General features: G+C 43.5%; 1 protein-coding gene across 6 annotated transcripts in view; it reads right to left on the bottom strand.

Annotated features, from left to right (window-relative positions):
* LRBA (LPS responsive beige-like anchor protein) overlaps positions 1-20980 on the bottom strand; it is a 315739-nt gene that overhangs the window by 250302 nt on the left and 44457 nt on the right. For 4 of the 6 annotated variants that reach the window (XM_068165720.1, XM_068165722.1, XM_068165721.1 and 1 more), the window contains 11 exons: positions 19485-19608; positions 19060-19252; positions 9671-10648; positions 8843-8932; positions 8413-8588; positions 7187-7340; positions 6599-6779; positions 5070-5197; positions 4540-4647; positions 2094-2265; positions 1004-1442 (listed from right to left, as the gene is read on the bottom strand). In XM_068165720.1, the coding sequence (XP_068021821.1) occupies positions 1004-1442; positions 2094-2265; positions 4540-4647; positions 5070-5197; positions 6599-6779; positions 7187-7340; positions 8413-8588; positions 8843-8932; positions 9671-10648; positions 19060-19252; positions 19485-19608 (2743 nt within the window). The remainder of the gene's footprint in view (positions 1-1003; positions 1443-2093; positions 2266-4539; positions 4648-5069; positions 5198-6598; positions 6780-7186; positions 7341-8412; positions 8589-8842; positions 8933-9670; positions 10649-19059; positions 19253-19484; positions 19609-20980) is intronic. The other 2 variants (XM_068165723.1, XM_068165725.1) reach the window with 1 other exon arrangement.

Here is a 20980-nt window from a genome sequence, read left to right as displayed (position 1 = left end):
TTTGAGAAAGTGACAGGTCAAGGGGTCATGGTTTCAAACTGGAAGAAGATGGATTTAGGTGACACATGAAGAAATTCTTCCCCGAGGGCCATGAGGCACTGGAACAGGCTGCCCAGAGAAGTTGTGGAGGCTCCAAGTGTGGAAGTGAAGAAAGTCAGGTTGAATGGGGTCTTGAGCACCCTGGTCTAGTAGGAGGGGGTCCTGCCCATGGCAGGGGAGTTGGAACAGGATGATCTTTGAGGTCCCTTCCAACCCAAACCATTCTATGATTCAATGACATTGAGCCCCACCCATGAAACACAAAGTCACAGGAAACTAATACCCACAAGTTATTACAGGGTAGAAATGCAGAAAGCTACACAAACCCCTACAAAACCCCCTTGCCCTCTGCTCTTCTATTCACAAGTATGGTGCTGTCCACTTCTTCAGTCCATGCAACCCTTTCACTCCTCTGGACATAGAAAATGGTGGTCTACTACACTTGGGAAAAGACAGGGAGATGAGATTGAGGTGTAGAGGACACCAAAATTATTATCAGGAAAGAGGAACCTCAGCCCAGAATGAAAGAAAAAAGAACCAAAGCAGGAATGCTCCATTTCACATCCACCACAGCATTCAAGTACTAAGAAAGGCAGATATTTATTAAATGCAACAATTCAAATGCTATTCAAAGAACCACAGAACCATACAATCAGCCAGGTCATCCAGTCCAACCCCCTTTGCAGCCAGCAGGGACATCCTCAACTACATCAGGTCACCCAGAGCCCTGTCCAGCCTCACCTTGAATATCTCCAGGGATGGAGCCTCGACCACCTCTCTGGGCAGCCTGTTCCAGTGCTCAACCACCCTCATGGTAGGGGCTTTTTCTACTTGTAAATCAAAGCATCTGGATTATGTGAAGCACTAGATGACACTGGCCATGAGATCCAGTATGAATTTTTCTGTTCCTTATAGATATCTTAAGCAAAACAAACCAGCCCAAACCTTTCAGAAGCTGCATTACCTGTCAAAGGAATGGAACTGTACAGGTTGCTCAGCAGCTCCATCACCAAGAGCTCCAAGGAAGGTTGGTGGCATAAGAGCAGCATCCACTGCAGTCCCATCAGCTGGGGTGCTTACCAAGCTTCTCAGGATGTCCTTTACATTGACATTTTTTGCAGCTGGTACAGAAGCTTCAGGCTTACTGTCTTCAGGTCCTGTCTTGTTTCTGCCCTCCTGAGACTTCTTTACTTCTAATGAAAGTGTGCACAGGACTTCACTGACTGCATCAGGACCTGCACTGACACTCAGAGGTCCTGCTTCAGCAACACTACTGGAACTGTTCATTTGCCCTGAAGCTGGCTCCTCCCCAAGGCCAGAATCCCTTCTTTGTGCAACTGCTGTACTTTCTGAATCTTCAGTGGAGGCTGAAGTCCTAAGAGCAGCAGGTGGGTTTTCCACATCTGTTCATAACAAAATAGGAAACACATTTTAAGTTCACCATTAACAGAACTGCATTCACCATATTACTCCTAAAGAAGCAACACCAATAGGTGGCAAGTGAAATCACACAGCTCTAGGTGTTTCCTCCTGCCTACTTACAGATTCAGTACTATCTATAAGTACTGCATACAAAACTGAGAACAGAAACAGTCCCTTCTGATTTCTGAGAAGCCTGGAAAGTTATAGCATCCAAAAATTGAGACAAGGAAATAGAAGATACTGACTCAGCAGTCAATGAATTAAAATTAACTCTCCTGTCCACCTCTGGGACAATCAAAGATGAGTTACAGTAGAAACAAAGGATGCTAGCCCATGCTAATGTATACTTAACTTTACACAAAAGAGTAATGTCTCTGCAACAAGCATTTGGGAATACTCAGCAGCTTCAGTGAGATGAGCCACTGCACACAGCAATACCAACCTGGATATCAGGCTCTTCTCACATCAGAAAAGCATGCACACAAACACTGAGGCAACCTGAGCACTACAATGTCACTGAAGTGACCATAATGCACATTTCCACACAATTTCACATGGACTTCTACAGAATGTTAAGATGCACAAGCTGCAGTATCTCATTTGGCTAAACAACAATTTCATGAAATACTCACCTGCAGGAGGAGTTTCATTGTTCCCATTCTCTGCCTCCTTGAAGGCCTGGCTATGGTTTGGTGCTTGTCTTTCATTCTGGGGTTCCAGTATATCTCTGTATTTCGAAACCATGAGCACAGAAATAAAATACACAACCGCCAAAGCCAAAAATTGAGCCTGTTTACTATCCTCCTGTAAAAAAGTAGAAAAGAAGCGGGGGGAGACACAGAGATTTTTCCATTACAATCTCAGCAGTGTGTTTATTGTTCTGCAAAGTATGCCCAGTGCTACCATAAACAGCCCCAGAGTAAGCTGATATGTCAGCAATGGAAGAACAATCCTCTCTAGTCACAGTTTGTCTCCCCTGTAGAGCTGGGGAATGCAGCAGTTGTGCTCAAGCGGTATTAATCCTTTCATTTGTCATTTATAAGCACAACAGCTTTGACTAAGGTTGTGTGTTTTGACTGCGTGCTTCAAATTAGTGCAGGGACTAGGTCTCCCTTATTTATTTACAGGTGTTTCCTCTGTTATCTTTCCTCAGATGTGCCAAGACATTAACAGCATTTGCTATGAAGTACAACCAGGGCAATGCTCAACAAAACTGTAAAAGCATCTATAAGCTAGTACGTATTAATGAAGTGGAACAAATTCCAGAGCCAGTGCTAAGGTTTTGTGTCCAGATGGATACACAATGTCCAATTAAACTAGTCAAATTCAAACAAGCACTGGCAAACATACACTAGCTGGAACTTCATGAAGGGATTTTTAAGAAAATCTTAACACAAATCTTAATATGAACTATGCCAGGTGCCTCCCAGTGTACTCAATCACTCCCAATAAAGCAGAGGAAAAAGCCAGGTCCCAGACCTGACCAGACTGATGATTTAGCCTAAGCCTGCCCCCTTTGGCTGCTGAAGGAAGAAAAGCCTTTGGGATTACAGGAGAACTGAATCACAGGACGTTTGGGGCTGGAAGGGACTTCTGGGGATCATCTAGTCCCAACCCATACTGTTACAGCAAGGTCAGGCAGAGCAGGCTGCCCAGGATTACAATATCCAGGTAGGTTTTGAAAGCCTCCACAACCTCTCTGGGCAGCCTGCCGCAGGGCTCCACCACACTCACAAAGTTTCCCCTGAAGTTCAAATGAAACCTCCAGTGTACAAGTTTGTGCTTGTTGCCCCTTATCCTATCACTGGGCACCATTGAAAAGAGCCCAGTCCCATCCTCTTGGCCTCCACACTTTAGCAATGAGAAGACCTCCTCTCAGTCTGTTCTTCTCCAGGCTAAAGAGCCGCAGGTCTCCCAGCTTCTCCTCATAAGAGAGATGCTCCAGTCCCCTCAGCATCTTTCTTGCCCTCACTGGACCAGTCAGTAACAGAAAGGGAGAAAGAAAAACTCTGGTGGATTCAATAGGCAAAAAAAGCAGCAGCTTTGTGTGTATTTGTGCGGGGTTTAAAGAAACAATGCACACACACAACATGCTGGACTTTGAAGACTACATAGACAAGTTGTGGCTGCTCCAACCCTGGAAATGTTCAAAGCCAGGCTGGATAGAGCTTGGAGCAAGCTCGTCTATCAGGAGGAGTCCCTGCCTAAGGCAGGGGAATTGGAACTGGATGATCTTTAAGGTCCCTTCCAACTCCATTCTGTGCTTCTATGATTACTTTAGCTGCCACCGGTATGAAAGACTCACTTCCTGTTACTCTTTTGCACACCAGTACTGAAGTAGGGGTTGTGAGAAACTTGTTTCAATCAATAATTGCTCTAAAGATCAACACCACAAATCCTTCACTACTCTGGATAGAACAAAAATCACTGTGTAAATCATTATACTTGCTAAACAGTCCAATTACTGTAAAACAAGTTCTAGTCTCCAAGCTTGTGGCCACCAATGAATCATGGCCATTATAGCTGCTGCATTTGCTTACAGAGGTGTTTTTTTCTAAGCAATCAATCTCAATTTCCTCAATATCAGCTATAAAGTTGCTGACATAGGGCAAAGATATTTTTAGTCAATTCAAGACTAAAAACCATAAGCATATTGGCACACAAATTGTTTCCTCTGAGGGGAAGCAATGGAATTAGAGATGACCTCTAATTTCCAATGTGCTCAAAAACATTCCTTTTCCAAAGAGAATCCATAGACACCTTTAGAAGACCTAGTACATATAAGCAGTTTGTCTCACCAGCATACAAAAGTATATATTGAATACACAATGGGCAGAACTCCAGAGCACCAGCTCTTAGAACATGCCAAAGACCTTGGTCAGCAGGTAGCCACTGTCACCTTTTCTCTTTCTAAATTCAAGCACTCCAACAGCTTCCAAGTGTTAAGAGTTCCTCCCTACTGCAGGCGATATTCAGGCTTAGTAAATTCAATTTAGCTAAAAGGTGTGACACACAGCAAGTGCTCAGCAGGTATATGCAGGATCTAGCTACAAAGAAACAACATTATTTGTAACTTACTATGTCTCTGAACACTACTGCTCGAAGTCGATTAATATCCATATCCTGCAGAAGTCTGTCATGGTCTCGGATTGGAGAAATGCCACCAGTCACTATGTCCACTGGACTCTATTAAAAAAACCCAAAACAACAACAAAAACACACCCAAACAACTGGTTTAGCTTCTGTTTTTAAAAGCATTCTATCAAGAAACATAAAGTGTGTACATCGTCATGCAAAGATCAGATATGCATTTCATAGAACCGCTTTGGTTGGGAAAGCTGGATATCAGAAGAGATGCCTCTGCTGCAAGAGTGGTCAGACACTGGAACAGGCTGCCCAGGGAGGTGGTGGAGTCACCATCCCCAGAGGTATTCAAGTAATATTTGGACATGGCACTCTGGGACATGGTTTAATGGCCATGGTGGTTTTAGGTCAACGATCTTAGAGGTCCTTTCCAACTAAAACAATTCCACGGTCCTCTTCATTTGTATTACATGGAGCTGCATGTGAATTTAAGAACTGAACCCTGAATGGGCTCTGGTACTTGCCTTTGCTGCAGACCTTCCTGTTCCTATAAAGCCCTGCACTGCTTTTTGGTTCTTCGCAGTGTCACCGGTAGGTTTCATCTGTGCATGCTGCTGACACTCCAAGCAATTTCTTACTGCTACTGCACACACTTGAGGGGAAAAGAAATGTTCACAATTACTCTGGGCAATAGTATTGTCTATATCCCCTGCTGAGATGCATAAGGTACTTCCATTCAGCACCCACACTAAAAAGTTTCAGCACATCAGTAAAACGCTGTTTTGCTTCCACACATTCTAAACAGCTGCAAAACAATACTCAAATTCCTTAATTTATAATTAATACTGACCTATTAGAACACATGTGCTATATCTAACAGATACTTCAAAGTGAGGAAGTGAGCATAACTCATTGAAACTGCACCATGCACACAGCCACAGGGCAGGGAGGGCAGACTAGCAAGGCAGAAAGATAAGTGATGCACTAGTGAACCGAACCACAACATCATGGAATGGGTTGAAAGGCACCTTAAAGATCATCCAGTTCAAATCCCTCCCATGGGCAGGGCACCTCCTGCTAGACCAGCCTGCTCAAGGCCCCAGTCCAAGCTGGCCTTGGACACTTCCAGGGTTGCCTCAAAATGCTCTGTTACTCTTAGCCTAGATGTTCTGGAGTTACAGAGTTTATTTCTTTGTTTTTGTTTAGCTTCACAATTGTACCTGAATCATCATCTAATATTATTTCCAGAGGTAAAAAGAACTACCCCACCTCCATACCTGTTTGCATCCCATAAGTCTTGTTCTGCCTGCACAAAGATTTAATGGCCCAGAAAAGGGGAGGAAGACTAGCTGCTGCTGAGGCTCTGAGCTGCTCTGGCTCTCATGCAAGTTAAACTTTTCATTACAAATGTCTGACAGCATGCAGCTAGCATGAATATTGTACTCCTCTACGAGCTAACTGAAGCCAGTTATGATCATCTATATTCTGATTTCCAGACTAGGCATTACTTATTTTTACTTTTTTGGTTTTAAGATAATGACCATTTTCTGTCAATCCAGTTTGATGCAAACATACTGTAACACTGGCTACTGCCAGTACTGGCAGCTACTGCCCACTTTGACCCCTGCCCTGAAGAAATTTACATCTCTAGTGTTCACCATACCTTCACCCGCTGACCTCAAGATTGAAATCTCTTTTCTATATATTGTGGAGGCTCATATTTTTGGGCAAGATTTTAAAGCTTCTATATTCTCAGGCTTGACTACTTGGGGAACTTTGGCAAAAGAAGTATCTTTGTGGATAAAACATGTTCACAGTAGTCAGGCTACAAAACTGAATAATATCTTCTATTTCAACTTTTTAAGGAAGAAATGTATTGCAGAATACATTAACAGGGAAAACAGTAAAAGTTGAAAGATTCCAACGCTTCTTTGACTGAATTTCATCTTGATTTAACAAAAAAGGACACAACCCCCCCCCAATAAAGCTAACAATTGCTAACTATTTCATCAAAGCAGGCTCCTATACTCAGCGAGTGCTTTTACTTGCTTACCCAGACGAAGACATTGTCGCAGAACTCCTCCAGATGACATATTTTTCTCAGACTCAATTTCAGTAAAACCAAGAGAGCTTGCAAAAATCAGCACATCCACAAGGTTGATTAATCTCTGGAGAAATGTTAAAGATGCTTCTACTGAAAGGCCTTGAGTTGGCTCAATGTTTTCCAATTCATGCTACACAAAAATTGAAAGCAGCATTTACTATTCCACAAAGGTGATATTAGTCTTATACCTTTAAGAAAAACGAATGCTGGAAGCTCTGTTTTCAGTCACATTCAAAAGTGGTAATTAGTCATATTCTAAGAAAGATCATTATTTTGGGGATTTAATCCCATTCCAGACTACTATGGGACAACTAAATTAGGCATTTCCTTTTTTATGTCTTCAAGCAAAGAGGGCAGGCACCTAATTTATCTTAGAGAAAGCATGGAGGTAGCAAAGGGAGGAATGAGATGCTTGTGGAAACGTCACCCACACATTCCTGTTTGCCAAAAGGACAAATGTAACAGTTAATACAGCGCATAAAGAAAGGCCTCCTCCCACAAGAGATAAGAATTTCAAATGAAACTGGAGTTTCTTACAGTAGCAGATGTGGCAGCAGAAAGCAACGGCAATATCCCACCACAAGCCATGATCATGTTGTCCATCACCTGAGAGATGAGGTGAATTGTGTTATGCACAAAAACGACGTTGTCGCTGCTATTCACAAAGTCCATCACAGTCTTTGTAGAATGGCTGTCCAAAAAAACAACCCAATCAAACCCACATTCAGAATTTGTGTGGTGTTTTAGGATCTCTATGCTTTCATCAGACTCAAACTAGACAGTCAGCAGTGGGGCAGTAAATAGCACATGGCTGTAAGGGTCAACTGATATCAGAGAATCATAGAATCAATAAGGTTGGAAAAGACCTCAGAGATCATCAAAGTCCAACCTCTCACCCAACACCTCATGATTAACTAAACCATGGCTTCAAGCGCCACGTCCAATCCTGTTTTGAACACCTCCAGGGACAGTGACTCCACCACCTCCCTGGGCAGCACATTCCAATGGCCAATTACTCTTTCTGGGAAGAACTCTCTCCTCACCTCCAGCCTAAACTTCCCCTGGCACAGCTTGAGATTGTGTCTTCTTGTTCTGGCGGCGGTTGTCTGGCAGAAGAGACCAACCCCCCACACGGCTACAACCTCCCTTCAGGGAGTTGTAGAGAGCAATAAGGTCTCCCCTGAGCCTCTTCTCCAGGCTAAGCAATTTCAGCTCCCTCAGCCCCTCCTCGTAGGGCTTGTGCTCAAGACCTCTCCCCAGCCTCGTTGTCCTTCTCTGGACACATTCAACAGTCTCAATATCCTTCTTAAACTGAGGGGCCCAGAACTGGACACAGGACTCAAGGTGTGGCCTAACCAGTACTGAGTACAGGGGCACAAGGGGGATTAAGGGACAGGAACGCCTGTCTGGTGACGAAAGGCTGAGAGCCCAGGGGCTGGTCAGTCTGGAGAGGAAAAGACTGAGAGGGCATCTGATCACAGTCTATCAATATCTGAAGGGTGGGTGTCACAAAGAAAGGGCCAGACTCTTTTCACTGGTGCCCAGTGATAGGCCAAGGTGCAGTGGACACACACCAGAATGCAGGAAGTTCCACCTCAACATGAGGAAAAACTTTCCTGTGAGGATGCTGGAGCCCTGGAGCAGGCTGCCCAGAGAAGTTGTGGGGTGTCCTTCTCTGGAGACTTCCAAGACCCACACGGATGCATTTCTCTGTGGCCTGCCCTAAGTGATGCTGCCTTTGCATATGAAGCACGGAAATTTACCTTCTCCACATCTGTATATCTGTTTCTATGGAAAAGAGCAAGTCTGTGAGCAAGCGCTGATGCATCAGCGACCACTTGAACTCCGGGATCCGGAACACAGCCGACCTAGATTCTCTTCTCTGCCCATCTGATGCAGCGGCCAGCTCTCGTCCTGAAGAATCCTGCTGCCTTGAGGTCTGAAGAGTTTTCAGACAGAGGGACAAAAAACCAAACCACAATGCGGTTGTTAGTTTCCATGACACCCACTGAAATGCACTGAATAGACTGGAGATACCACTCAACTAGTTTAGACCATGTGCATGTTTACAAGTAGAGCCAAGACTAATGACACAAAAGCTGTTTACTGGATATGCCAAACCTATCAACTAGTCTACAACTACAGTACCACACCTGCCAGTCTAGGAATACACATGCAGCAACCCAACCTTACCAGAGGGGAAATATATGTTGCTGTAGACAGTGGTTTTCCTCCTTTAAGGAAGAATGGTGCGGAATGAAGAGCATCCATTAGCAGGTATCTCTGCAGAAGGGAAGTACTCAGATAGGTGACTATTTAACCATGAAAAGCTGGGTTAGAACTAAAGGCAAGAGGGGTGGAGCACTGCAGCACACAGCAGCTCAGTTTTAAATTGCACTTGCACAAAAAAGTTGGGCTGATGTGACAGAGAGACAATCCTATCAAATTTTATGTTTCCAATATACCTATTTGAAACTTCATAACATCTCATGGGTTTTGTGTACCTGCAGAGCAGCTGGTGTAACAAAATATCCCCACAAGTTCCACCAGGATTTGAACAAAACTATACATTTTCTTTCTCATATAGTGCTATTTTTTTCCTGTGCAAGCAACATTTGCTTCTCAACTATCTAAGAGAACAGTCTTACTAAAAAGTGTAAAAGGGGAGTAAAGAAGAAACTTAGGTGAAATCCTCTCAGAATATAGAAATGTTTCTTTCAATTCTTCAAACTGAAAAAGCACCAACACAGAAGAACTGTCCATCCAGCCAAATACTCTAGCAGCATCAATCAGTGGGTGCCCAAAAAATAAAATCTTAAGGACTTCTCCTAATGCTAATCAGTAAGAAGCCGAGCTATTTTCATCAAGAATTGAAAGCATTCTTTAGATAACTCACAAAATCCACACACATTAAAACCTCCTGAACACATACAGGCACACTTTTTTCCCCAAAAAGTCTCATGAAACAACAACTTCCTTTTACTTTTTAAGCTAGACAGAGGAAGGACAGGTAGAATTTACCTCAGGTATGGATCTAGGGTGTGGAGGTGCTTCTAGACACTTGCTAGCTTTCAGTTCCAGTCTTTCTGTATCCGATGCAACGTTGGAAACGTCAAGTTTGGCGATTCTCTTGTCAGAGGCTCCAGCAGGCTCTGCCACATGGGCATTTGCTTTTCCTTCAGCTGTTTTGGTGTCACTGAAAAGCATCTTCTCTTCGTCTAGCTTCTTTCCCCCCCTTAAATCTGGCTGAATAGCTACTTCTGGTAAAGAAGTCACTTCTTGTTTCCCATCCACACCATCAGTACCTTCAGATTTCAAAAGCACAGATTCGGGTGGCTTCTCTGTTGGTTTGTCCTCTGTTGTCATTTCCCTTGAGCTCTGCTCCTTGTTTGTTTCTGCAAACTCTCCTGAAGGCAAAGGCATACTACTTTCCTCTTTCAGATCAACAAAGTCATCTTCTTCTTCCACCTCTGCTGCTGATTTGTCCAGTCTTTCTGCAGTTTCTCCTTCCAAAGTAGTTTGCTTTGCTGAAGAGGCAGCAGTGACAGCCACAGTTTCTTCCACAAGCTCATCAGCTTTGCCCAGAGAATCTTCGATAGCTTCAGCTATTCCAGTACTGATTTCTGAAACACTGGGCTTCACTGCTTCTGGAGAAACTTCTGCACCAGGCACTGCTGCTAGATCCAGGGCAGTCTCTTTGCCTTCCACTTCTATCTCCTCCCTATGATTACACACCAAACGAGCTTGTTGGTCACCATCTGATGAGGTATTTGTCTCCTCCTTTTCAGTACTACACTCCATGTCACTGGCAACGCAGGAAGGAGCAGGAGCATCTTTTAACTCTAAACATTTCTGCTTTCCCTTGATTTTAGCTTCTGTTTTTGTTCCAGAGATTGTTCTAATGGGAGTTGAAGAATGTACTCCACTGCCTTCACCTCCTTTCCCTTGGTATTCCCTGTACATTTGAGAAAGACTCTCCCTGTGCATTTCAAAAGTTACCTAAAAAAAAGTACATTTGAAACTATATACTTTTTCTTGAAAACACAACAAACACAAACCCAACAACCAACCAACAACCACCACAAAACTCAAAGTCATACAAAGTTACACTACAAATTTGTATTAGATACTGTCCTTATGATAAAATAACAAATTCTCATTGACGCCCACTTCAACTGGGAGCAAATTTTCCTTAGGTGTGCCTCTCACACCTAGCCAAAAAGAAGAAAATGATAATTAAACAAATAAACATCAGAGTACAAAAACCCTAGGCTGATCCTAATGACCAAAAATTCAAAGTTTACTAGAAGCACTCAGAGCTTTAAAGATCACTTATAGTAAAAGAAGTGAAAATCCTCCAAGTTTAATATTTATAACTAACACTTGTATTATTCCCTAGGTTAATTACAGTCATCTGTAATTAGAGGTACCTAATTATTTGTAGAGTCCTGCCCTGGGGACAAAAAAAAAAAATCCTTCACCAGTACAGGTGAGGGGCTGACCTGCTGGAAAGCAGCCCCACACAGAAGGACCTGGGAGTGCTGGTGGGCAAGTTGCCCATGAGCCAGCAATGTACCTGCCTGTGGTGAATGCTATTCAGCTAGTCTGAAAGGCACATGAGAAATCTGACTGAAGTGATTCCTGCGGATGAGATGAAACAAATTGTTATGCTTTTAAGTATATAAATCTCCAGAGAGAAAAAATTCTTTATATACACACTGATATAATTCATTTGCCCAAATAAATAGCTATGTGATAGAAGAAAATCCCACTGGACTAACTCAAGTTTTTATTACACTGTCACTCAATCTAGTTTATTTATACCTTTCTATTTAGGATTTAAATTTATCTTCTGTAACAGGGGTGTTTATTTATCTATAAGCTTAGTTCTACTCATTTTCCCAAGGTAGCAGCTACAGCTGAGGGTTTTTTTTTTTAAAACCATTCTCTTTATCAAAAACACTTTCCATAGACAAGGCAGAGCAAATTTTACTACATCTCTAAAGGAACATTTTCTGATCTCATCTAAGAAGGACCTCGGAGTCCTGGTGGACAATAAGTTATCCATGGGATAGCAACATGTCCTTGTGGCCAAGAAGGCCAATGATCTCCTGGTGTACATTCAGAAGAGTGTGGCCAGCGGGTCAAAGGAGGTTTCTCTTGCCCTCTACTCTGGAGAGGCCATATCTGGAATACTGTGTCTGCTTCTGGGCAACCCAGTTCAAGAGGGGCAGGGAACTATTGGAGAGAATACCACAGAGGCTACAAGGATGATGAAGGGGCTGAAACATCTGTCTGATGAGGAAAGGCTGAGCGACCTGGGGCTGGTTAGTCTTGGAGAGAAGAAGGCTGAAAGCGAGTCATATGAATGTTTACAAATATCTGTAGGATGGGTGTCAAGAAGGTGTCAGGCTCTTTTCTCTGGTGTCCAGCGACAGAACAGGCACAACGGACACAAACTGGAACGCAGGAAATTCCGCCTCAGCACGAGGAAAAGCTTCTTTGACATAAGAGTAGCAGAGCCCCAGAGCAGGCTGCCCAGAGAGGTTACAGACTCTTCTGGAGACTTTCAAAACACACCTGGGACATGTTCCTGTGTGGTTTGACCTAGGTGACCCTGCTTTGGCAGGGAGGATGGACTCAATCTCCAGAGGTTCTTTCCAACCCTACCATTCTGTGACTCTGTGATTAAGTACTGCCCTTCGAATAACAGCCAAATTAAAAGAGCAACACACAAACGTGATGTAGAAAAAAGATGCAGACAGGCTAGGAAGCCTCCAGAGAACAGCCAGAAGAATGATCAGAGGACTGGAAGACCTGCTGTGTGAAGAAAAGCTAAGAGCGCAGGGTTTGTTCAGCTCTGAGAAGAGAAGGCTTAAGAGACACCTTATAACCACGGACCAGCACATAAAGGGTGGCTACCAGGAGGATGGAGACCCCCTTTTGACAAGGAATGCCATGGAAAAGACAAGGAGTGATGGGGACAAGTTACTGCTGGGGAGATTCCCACTGGACTGCAGAAGGAAATGTTTCTCCATGACAAGAGTCAGACATTGGAATCATCTCCCAAGGGAAGCAGTGGGGTCCTCTACATTGGCCAGTTTTAAGACTCAGTTTGACAGGGTGCTGGACCACCTCATTTCAACTCTACCGTGCCCTAGAAAGGTTGGACCAGATGATCCTTGGGGTCCCCTCCCATCTGGCATTCTGGGATTCTGTGAATATTACACAGACTACCTGAACCAGTCCTTCTCAAACATGCATCTGGAGTTTGGAATTTCCTTATTTGTATACAAAAGACAGCAAATAGAAGAAATACTGGTCTGTAAACCCAGCTTTTCTTCAAGGCTGCATCAAGAGTTCTGCTCACTGAATTAATTTGCAATTTGCTTTGACAGGAAACTAAGAACTAGTGGCGCTACAATCAAGGCAGTGCGCACTTCTTCCCCCACACTTCTCTTGCATGAGATGTCATCTATGAAACACACCAGTTCACAAAGCCAAACAACACACCCTATGAAGAAAACACCTAAAGGTTAACTAAAACAGTATCAACAAAAAGGCAAAATTAAGTAGAAGTTATGATCATTAAGCACACAGACAGAAACAGCATGGAAACATATTAAAGATTAATCATTAGGTTCCACAAGCATACAACAATTTACGAGACAATTGTTAGCTTGAAGAACCTCAAATGTACTTAAGTCCAGACATTTTTTATTTTCCTTAAGGCATTTGCAGCTGTAAAGCTGTTAATACAAAATTAATTACTAGAAATTGTTGTAAATTAGGGAGCTAAAAGGCCGATCATTAATTTTCCCCAACATTTGATGGCTAATCCATAGCTGTTTGCAACGCTCAGAGCGCATCTCTACGCACTACTAGTTAAAGACACTTGTGTGCTAATAATGGCAACATTTGCCTCTGCCATTAATTCCAACTTAATTTGACATCCAACATTTACTAATTGCCAAAGAGAAAAATCAACATGCAGCACTGAAAAAGGTTAAGATGATTGACATTTGCATGAAAGAACATAGGGAAAATATTTTACCTATACATTAAGACTTTGTTCCTCTTTTTCGTTATCAGGTGGGCAATTTTGTTGAGCAGAGAAAGGAAAGGAATGTCTGGCAGAGAGGACATGGACATAATGAAGCAGGTCCAGAGGAGGCCACAAAAATTATCAGGTAGTTGGAGCACCTGTGCTACGAGGACAGGCTGAGGGAGCTGGTGGTGTTCAGCCCGGAGAAGAGGAAGTTCTGGGAAGACCGAATAGCAGCCTGCCAGTACCTGAAGGGGGCTACAAGAAGCATGGAGGAAGACTGTTTGCAAAGGCCTGCAGGGACAGGACCAGGGCAATGTCTTCAAGCTAGAGAAGGGCAGATTTAGACTGGATGTTAGGAACAAGTTCTTCACCATGAGGGTAGTGGAACACTGGAACAGATTCCCAGGCATGTAGTTGGGGCCCCATTCCATCTATTCTGATGACTCAGAAACAGCTTTCCCACAGACCTACTGAAAAAGAAGGAAACACCTAAAAAAGCTGAAGGATTGTGTCATAACTGCGTATCTTGGAGGGTACACATCTTGAAAGGAGGCTGCACATTCGAGTCTACAAGCTCCCTTTGTTCTCCCTAAGTCGGGTGATGGCCCTGAGGACAGTTTCTATTTAGAATAAGCAATATTTCTTTACAAATAACTATTGATCCCATAAGAATGAACCCCCTGTTTAGGAATTTCAAGTGTGCTACTGAATTTGCATCTCCCTCAGCTTTGCTTCATCACGCAACTGAAAACCAAAAACCTGCTGTTGTACCTTCTTAGTTTCCCCTCAGGATAATACACAGATAGTTTTCAGAGGACTAAACAACATGTGAAACCTCAAAAATGGCCTGGAACTAAAGATACCTGCACATACCAGGACCTGGTATGAGGACCTGCCCTTCTTCCAGATAGGGAGAAAAAATGGAAACAAACCAGCTGTCTGCAAGTCACAGAAGCCAATGGGATTTGGACTCAAGAGATCCTGATGGCCTGCTACTTTCTAAAACTACTGAGCCACATTCACTGGTCTCAGCTTTTAAACTGTCACACAGAATCACACAGAATGGCAGGGGCTGGAAGGGATCTCTGGAGATTGACCCTGCCAAGGCAGGGTCATCTAAAGAATGTCACACAGGAACACATCCAGCAGGGTTTTGAATGCTTCCAGAGATGGAGACTTCACAACCTACCTGGGCAACCTGTTCCAGTGTCTCACCCACCCTAATTTCTTCCTAATCTCCAGTACAAAGATCAAAGCCACTCCCTTCCCTGTCACTACAAGCTTTTGTAAAAAGGCCCTCCCCAGCCTTCTTGTAGGCTTTCTTCGGGTACCAGAAGGCTGCTCTAGCAGGTCTAGACAGATCAAACATGGCTAGAAAGAACAAATCTAAGGTCTGGACAACGAAAAAATTGACCAAAAGAAGTTCTTACATACTTTCATAAATTAAACACTGGCTGTTAGAACAATCCAGAGTTGTGGTTTGGTTTTTTTTCCCCATTAACAATTCCATTGAACTAGAAGGCACAGACCAAACACCCTTGCAAACACTGTGCTAGTATTTGGAAAACATCCAAAAAACATGGTATGGAAATGAGCAAAATAGGTACTAGTGAGACATCTGGCTTTCTAAAGGTGACACACACTTTACTAATTCCAAGTGCAAGGAAACCAAGGGAGGGTCATTATGCTAGCAAAGCCCTTGCTGCTTATGGAGCATTGTGCAGCTGTTAGAGGAGAGGGTTACAGTGACAAACAGCCTCCCTGCTAGAAAGGTGGCAGGAAATCTATCAAACTGGACAATAAAATTGCAATTGAGTTTCTTTGGCTTTTTATAGCAGCTGCATGTATCTTGATATGTAGCTCTGCAAAACCTATCCAATTCTGTAACACTAGTCCTTTATGTACTGGTTCTTTATCATAGAAGGGTGTTATAAATTAGTGGCAAGAATGGTGCAAAGGGCCGTAAAAAGGAAAAAAAAGCAGTAACCCAATACAATTAGAAATGGAATAATGAAAACACAAATTGGTTATTCTCCTCCTGATGTTAGGGAAATATTTTTGTCCCCATAATGCCCACATTACTTTGAAAGCATGCTAGAAATCAAAACCACATGAGATGCACTTAGCATCAAACAATTTGCCCACTGAATTATGCCTACACTGGCAGAAGGACTTGGGGGTGCTGGATGATAAGAAGCTCAATATGAGCTGGCAACATCAGCTCCCAGCCCAGAAACCAATCATATCCTGGGCTGAATCCCCAGCAGTGTGGACAGCAGGTGAAGGGAAGGGATTCTGCCCTTCTGCTCCACTCTGCTGAGACCCCACCTGCAGTGCTGGATCCAGCGCAGGAGCCCCAACAAAAGAAGGACGTGGAAGTGTTAGAGCAGGTCCAGAGGAGGCCACCAAGATGACACATGAGGCTGGAGCACCTCTGCTATGAAGACAGGCTGAGAGCTGGGGCTGTTCAGCCTAGAGAAGAGAAGGCTGCAGGGAGACCTCAGAGACTTCCATGATTTTAAGAGGGCCTCCAGGAGAGCTGTAGAGGGACTTCTGACAAAGGTATGGAGTGACAGAACAAGGGGTAATAGCTTTAAACACAAAGCAGTTTGATTTAGATTAGACATGGGGAAGAAATTCTTGCCCATGAGGGTGGTGAGGCACTGGCACAGGTTTCTCAGAGAAGCTGCAGAGGCTCCAAGCCTGGAAGGCTTGAAAGCCAGGCTGGGTGGGGCCTTAAGTAAGCTGGGCTAGTAGGAGGTGTTCCTGCCCACGGCAGGGGGTTGGAACTAGATGATCTTCAAGGTCCCTTTCAAGTCAAACCATTCTATGATTCTATACGAATCTCAATATTGGTGTAAGACAGATGACCATTAGATATTAATATCAGTTCTCAAGGACATTTTCAAGTGGTTGACCACAAAGAGTTTTTCCCGTGACAGGAGACACCCTCTAGCTTTACATTGCTAGCTATAAATTGCATGTATTATTTACTGAAAAGATCAAACAGAGTGTTATATCCAGTTCTGGGCTCTCCAGGTCAGGAGAGACAGGGAACTACTGGAGAGAGCCCAACAGAGGCCACAAAGATGCTGGGGGGAACTGGAGCATCTCTGAGAGGGGAAAAGGCTGTTTAGCCTGGAGAAGAGCAGAGTGAGAGGTGATCTTCTCTGCACTTGGTAAGAGCTAAAGGGTGGAGGTCAAGAGGATGATGCTGGGCTCTTTTCATTGGTGCCCAGTGGCAGGACAAGGGCCAACAGGTACAAACTAGAACCCTAGGGTTAGATTCCACCTAAATGTGAAAAATGACTCCTTCTCTCTGAGGGTGCCAGAGCCCTGGAGCAGACTGCCCAGAGAGACTGTGTAGTCTGCTGCTCTAGAGGGATTCCAAACCCACCTGAACATTGTGATCCTAGGCAACCTGCTCTGGGTGACCCTGCTTTAGTAGGGAAGTTGGACTGGATGATCTCCAGAGGTCATTTCTGACTCCTACCATTCTGTGATCATCTGTACCTCATTTTTGGTATTTTCCAGAATTGAGGGGGGGTTTGCTAATACATGGCCCTGGTCTCACATTAAAATCTTGGGTTGTCTTCTCTGAGCTCTAGACCATTGATCAGCCACATCAAGCCACTGAAGATAATGACCAAAAATCTATACAATCATTTTGATGTTGAAACTGAATGAGATTTCCACCATTACATTATCTTACAAAAAGAGTCTTAAGAACAGAAATACAGCTCAGAAAACAACGTGCTAGGTAAATCTGAAATTCAATACACCAAAGCTCTGCACAACAAGGTTATATAGGTAGTCTTCCTTCACTCATCTCTCCATCTTTCCCCAGGGACAGTTACCCAGCAGTTCCCAGAACGACACAAGTTTCTCCAACAGCACAGTAGGGATCTTTACTCTGGCTTCAGCTTGCCCTTACACCTTCTACTCCACCCATGCTCTCTGCATCTTGGGGGAAAGAAGGGAAGCAGAATTTTTGAAGACTGCAGAGCCAACACAAAAGAAGATTAAGAACATCTCAATTCCCTTCCAATCCAGTGAATCCTATGATTCTAAGAACTAAAATGTGATCTCTGTAAGGATTAAAATTTGGCCCTGCTTTCTTTGCACCTGGGTTCCATCTAGCTAAGTTGACTATTTAATGATACTGTTTCACACATTTTTCTTGCACAGATTACTACATTTGTCTCCCTGCAGCCCAATAACCCACCATCAAGCTATGAATGGGATCAATTAACTGAGCTGCAAAGTCACAATATTCTTGCTGTCTGCTAATTGAACCACCACCAACTCCTTAGAACCAAGGTCCTCAGCACCACTACCAACTCCTTAGAATCATAAAGTGATCTCCAGGATTCCCAGATGTCTTACTTGGCACCATTAAGTTGCACACATTTAGAAACACATAATTTAATCATAAGCATGTTGGATAAACTAAAGTCATTAGAAGGCTCACCCTGGCCTTACTCTTTTGTTTAGAATAAAACAGAGCAATAACCTTTTATGCTGCTGTGCCTTGCTGGAAATTCAACTAGTAACTTCTACGCTAGAACTCTGCTGAAACAACACAAAGTCAGAAGAATAAGGAAAGATAATAGCCTCGTTCATACTGCAAGGACTTGCCTTCTCCCCCTGCATTCCAAGACAGACTAACAGCTGAAGCTTCTGTCTTTAATTTCTTTGCTTTTTTGTGGTTTGGTTTTTGATGGTACCCAAGTGTTTTTATGAAGGCACCTTGCGCCACCTTGTGTTTGTGCCATTAAAGGCAAAGCCAGGACTGGAATCTCCTCATTTAAAAATATCTACCACTTTCACCATCACAATTTGATCAATGGCAACAACAAAATTAACATTTAACTGGCAAATGTTTTAAGTTATGCTCAGTTACAGGTATTTTGGCGAACACAGAATGACTTGAGTTGGAAGAAACCTTAAAAGATCAACTAGTTCCAAACCCCTCCCTGCTATGGGCGGGGACACCTCCCACTGGACAAGGTTTGCTCATCTAGCCTGGTCTTAAACACTTCCAGGGATGAGGTATCCACAACTTATTTGGGCAGCATGCTCCAGCATCTCACCACTCTTACAGTGAAGAACTTCTCTCTAATGTCCAACCTAAAAATCTAACCCTGCTCTAGTTTAAAACCATCGTTCCTTGTCCTATCACCACGGGCCCTTCTAAGTCATCCCTCCCCAGCTTTCCTGTAGCCCCCTCCAGGTACTGAATGTAACACTGGGCTTTTAGTTAACTGCTGATCTCCAAGACTATCTCACTATATGAGACAGCACTTCAAGGCTTTAACCCTAATTACACAGTGTAACAAAACTGCCCAATTATTTGGCTTACCTTTGAATGTGTGATGGACAGTGTGTCCACCCATACACGCCAGCCACCCCACTCGTACTTGATTGCATGGTAGAGCAGAATTCGAAATATGGTGTACACCATCTCAGTTATCTTCTGTTCCTCAGAGTTCTTGGGGTTGAAACAGCACAGGGAAAGCATCCACTCCTGCCAGACAGAGCACTGCAGCAAACTCCTGCAAAATACACGTGCACTATTTAATCAGATTTCAAAACCTATCTTAGAAGTATCAAGCGAGTCAGGGATTCAAAACGTTTCAATCAACTCCTATGAGAAAACTAATTTTACATACTGAAGACTAGAGTATGGAATGTGCTGAACAGCAATGAAGCTGTCTCAGCTTAATGAGTCTAATTTACTAAGAGGCCTTGTTACTTAGTTTATGTACATTTAGCAAGTTGTCTTACCTCCTATTCTCTCTGCTGTTATTAAAAAGTTTAATCATATCTGAAAGAAAGGCTCTCCGAACCTCCAGAGTTTCTGGGCACTGTGGAGAATTACGCAGTAGGATCGCGATAACCTTCAAAATCTCTGTAAATCAGTTCACAAGTAAGAAATATTAGTACTAAGTACAGCAAAACATACAGGACATCTTCTAATGTGGCCCCATAAAAAGGGGCACTACATAAAAACGGTTGAATGCATCTCTGTTCAAGGAGGTTTAACTAAGACAAATCTCTTCTTCCAAGACCTCCCAAACCTGGTCACCAAACAGATGAAGAAGGAATCCAAGTTTAACTGTTCTGATTTTCGCTTTGAAAAACCTTTTTGTAAGTTCACAAGGTAATACATCCATTATAAAAATCAACAGATGAGAGATATGTATGCATTTTGCTCTGCATTAGTTCTGAACATTCAAAGAACATGAACAACTTCTGATTGTATTCCACAGTTTCTGTTATACAAAAAATGTCTGAGAAAGGGGACAAAAACCTTCCTGATATAAAACGTCCTCTCTTATGACTACAACTGGAACACGTTGCCCAGGGAGGTGGTTTTGGCCCAATCCTTGGAGATATTCAAGGTGAGGCTTGAGAGGGCTCTGGGCAACCTATCTAGTTGAGGATGTCCCTGCTGACTGCAGAAGGGATTGGATTGGATGACCTGTGGAGGTCCCTTCCAACCCAGGCCATTCTATGAGCATAACGTTTTCTGTATTTCTAGGAGACAATTATATTGCAGATACATTCCACCTTTTGGAGCAGTGTGACAGTCGCAGGTCTTGTGTTTTTTCTGATGGGTTTTGTTTTGGGTTTGGGTTTTTTGTTTGTTTTCACAGAATAGCCAAGGTTGGAAGAGACCTCGAGGATCATCAAGTCCAGCCTGTCACCACAGACCTCAGGACTAGACCATGGCACCAAGTGCCACATCCAATCTCCTCCTGAACACCTCCAGGGACGGTGACTCCACCTCCCTGGGCAGCACATTCCAATGACGAATGACTCTCTCGGTGAAGAACTTCCTCCTCACCTCGAGCCTAAACTTCCCCTGGCACAGCTTGAGACTGTGTCCCTTAATTTTTTTAATTAACTTTCCAAATCTTAAGCACAATTTGATCACTCTATGACAGTGTCAGTTCACCTTGTTGCACAATTTCTTTAAAAAGATAAATTCCTACTCTCTCAGCTAAATCCAGCTTCTTCCAGTCTGAAGCCACTACCCTGTGTCCTGTCACTCCATGAATTTGTCAAAAGTCCCTGCTGTGACCCCCTTCAAATCCTGGAAGGCTGCTCTAAGGTCTCCCTGGAGCCTTCTCTTCTCCAGGCTGAACCAACACAACTCTCAGCCTGTCTTTATAGAAGAGGTGGCCCAGCCCTAAGGTCATCTTCTTGGGCTGCTCTGAATCTGCACTAACAGTTCCATTGCCTTCTTGCATCAGGAGCTTGAGAGCTGAACACAGGAT

Source organism: Melanerpes formicivorus, unplaced genomic scaffold, assembly GCF_026170545.1.
Source record: "Melanerpes formicivorus ecotype bairdi unplaced genomic scaffold, bMelFor1.0.p_v2 SCAF_92, whole genome shotgun sequence".
NCBI classification, from domain to species: Eukaryota; Metazoa; Chordata; class Aves; order Piciformes; family Picidae; genus Melanerpes; species Melanerpes formicivorus.
This window is presented reverse-complemented; position numbering and strand designations above follow the sequence as displayed.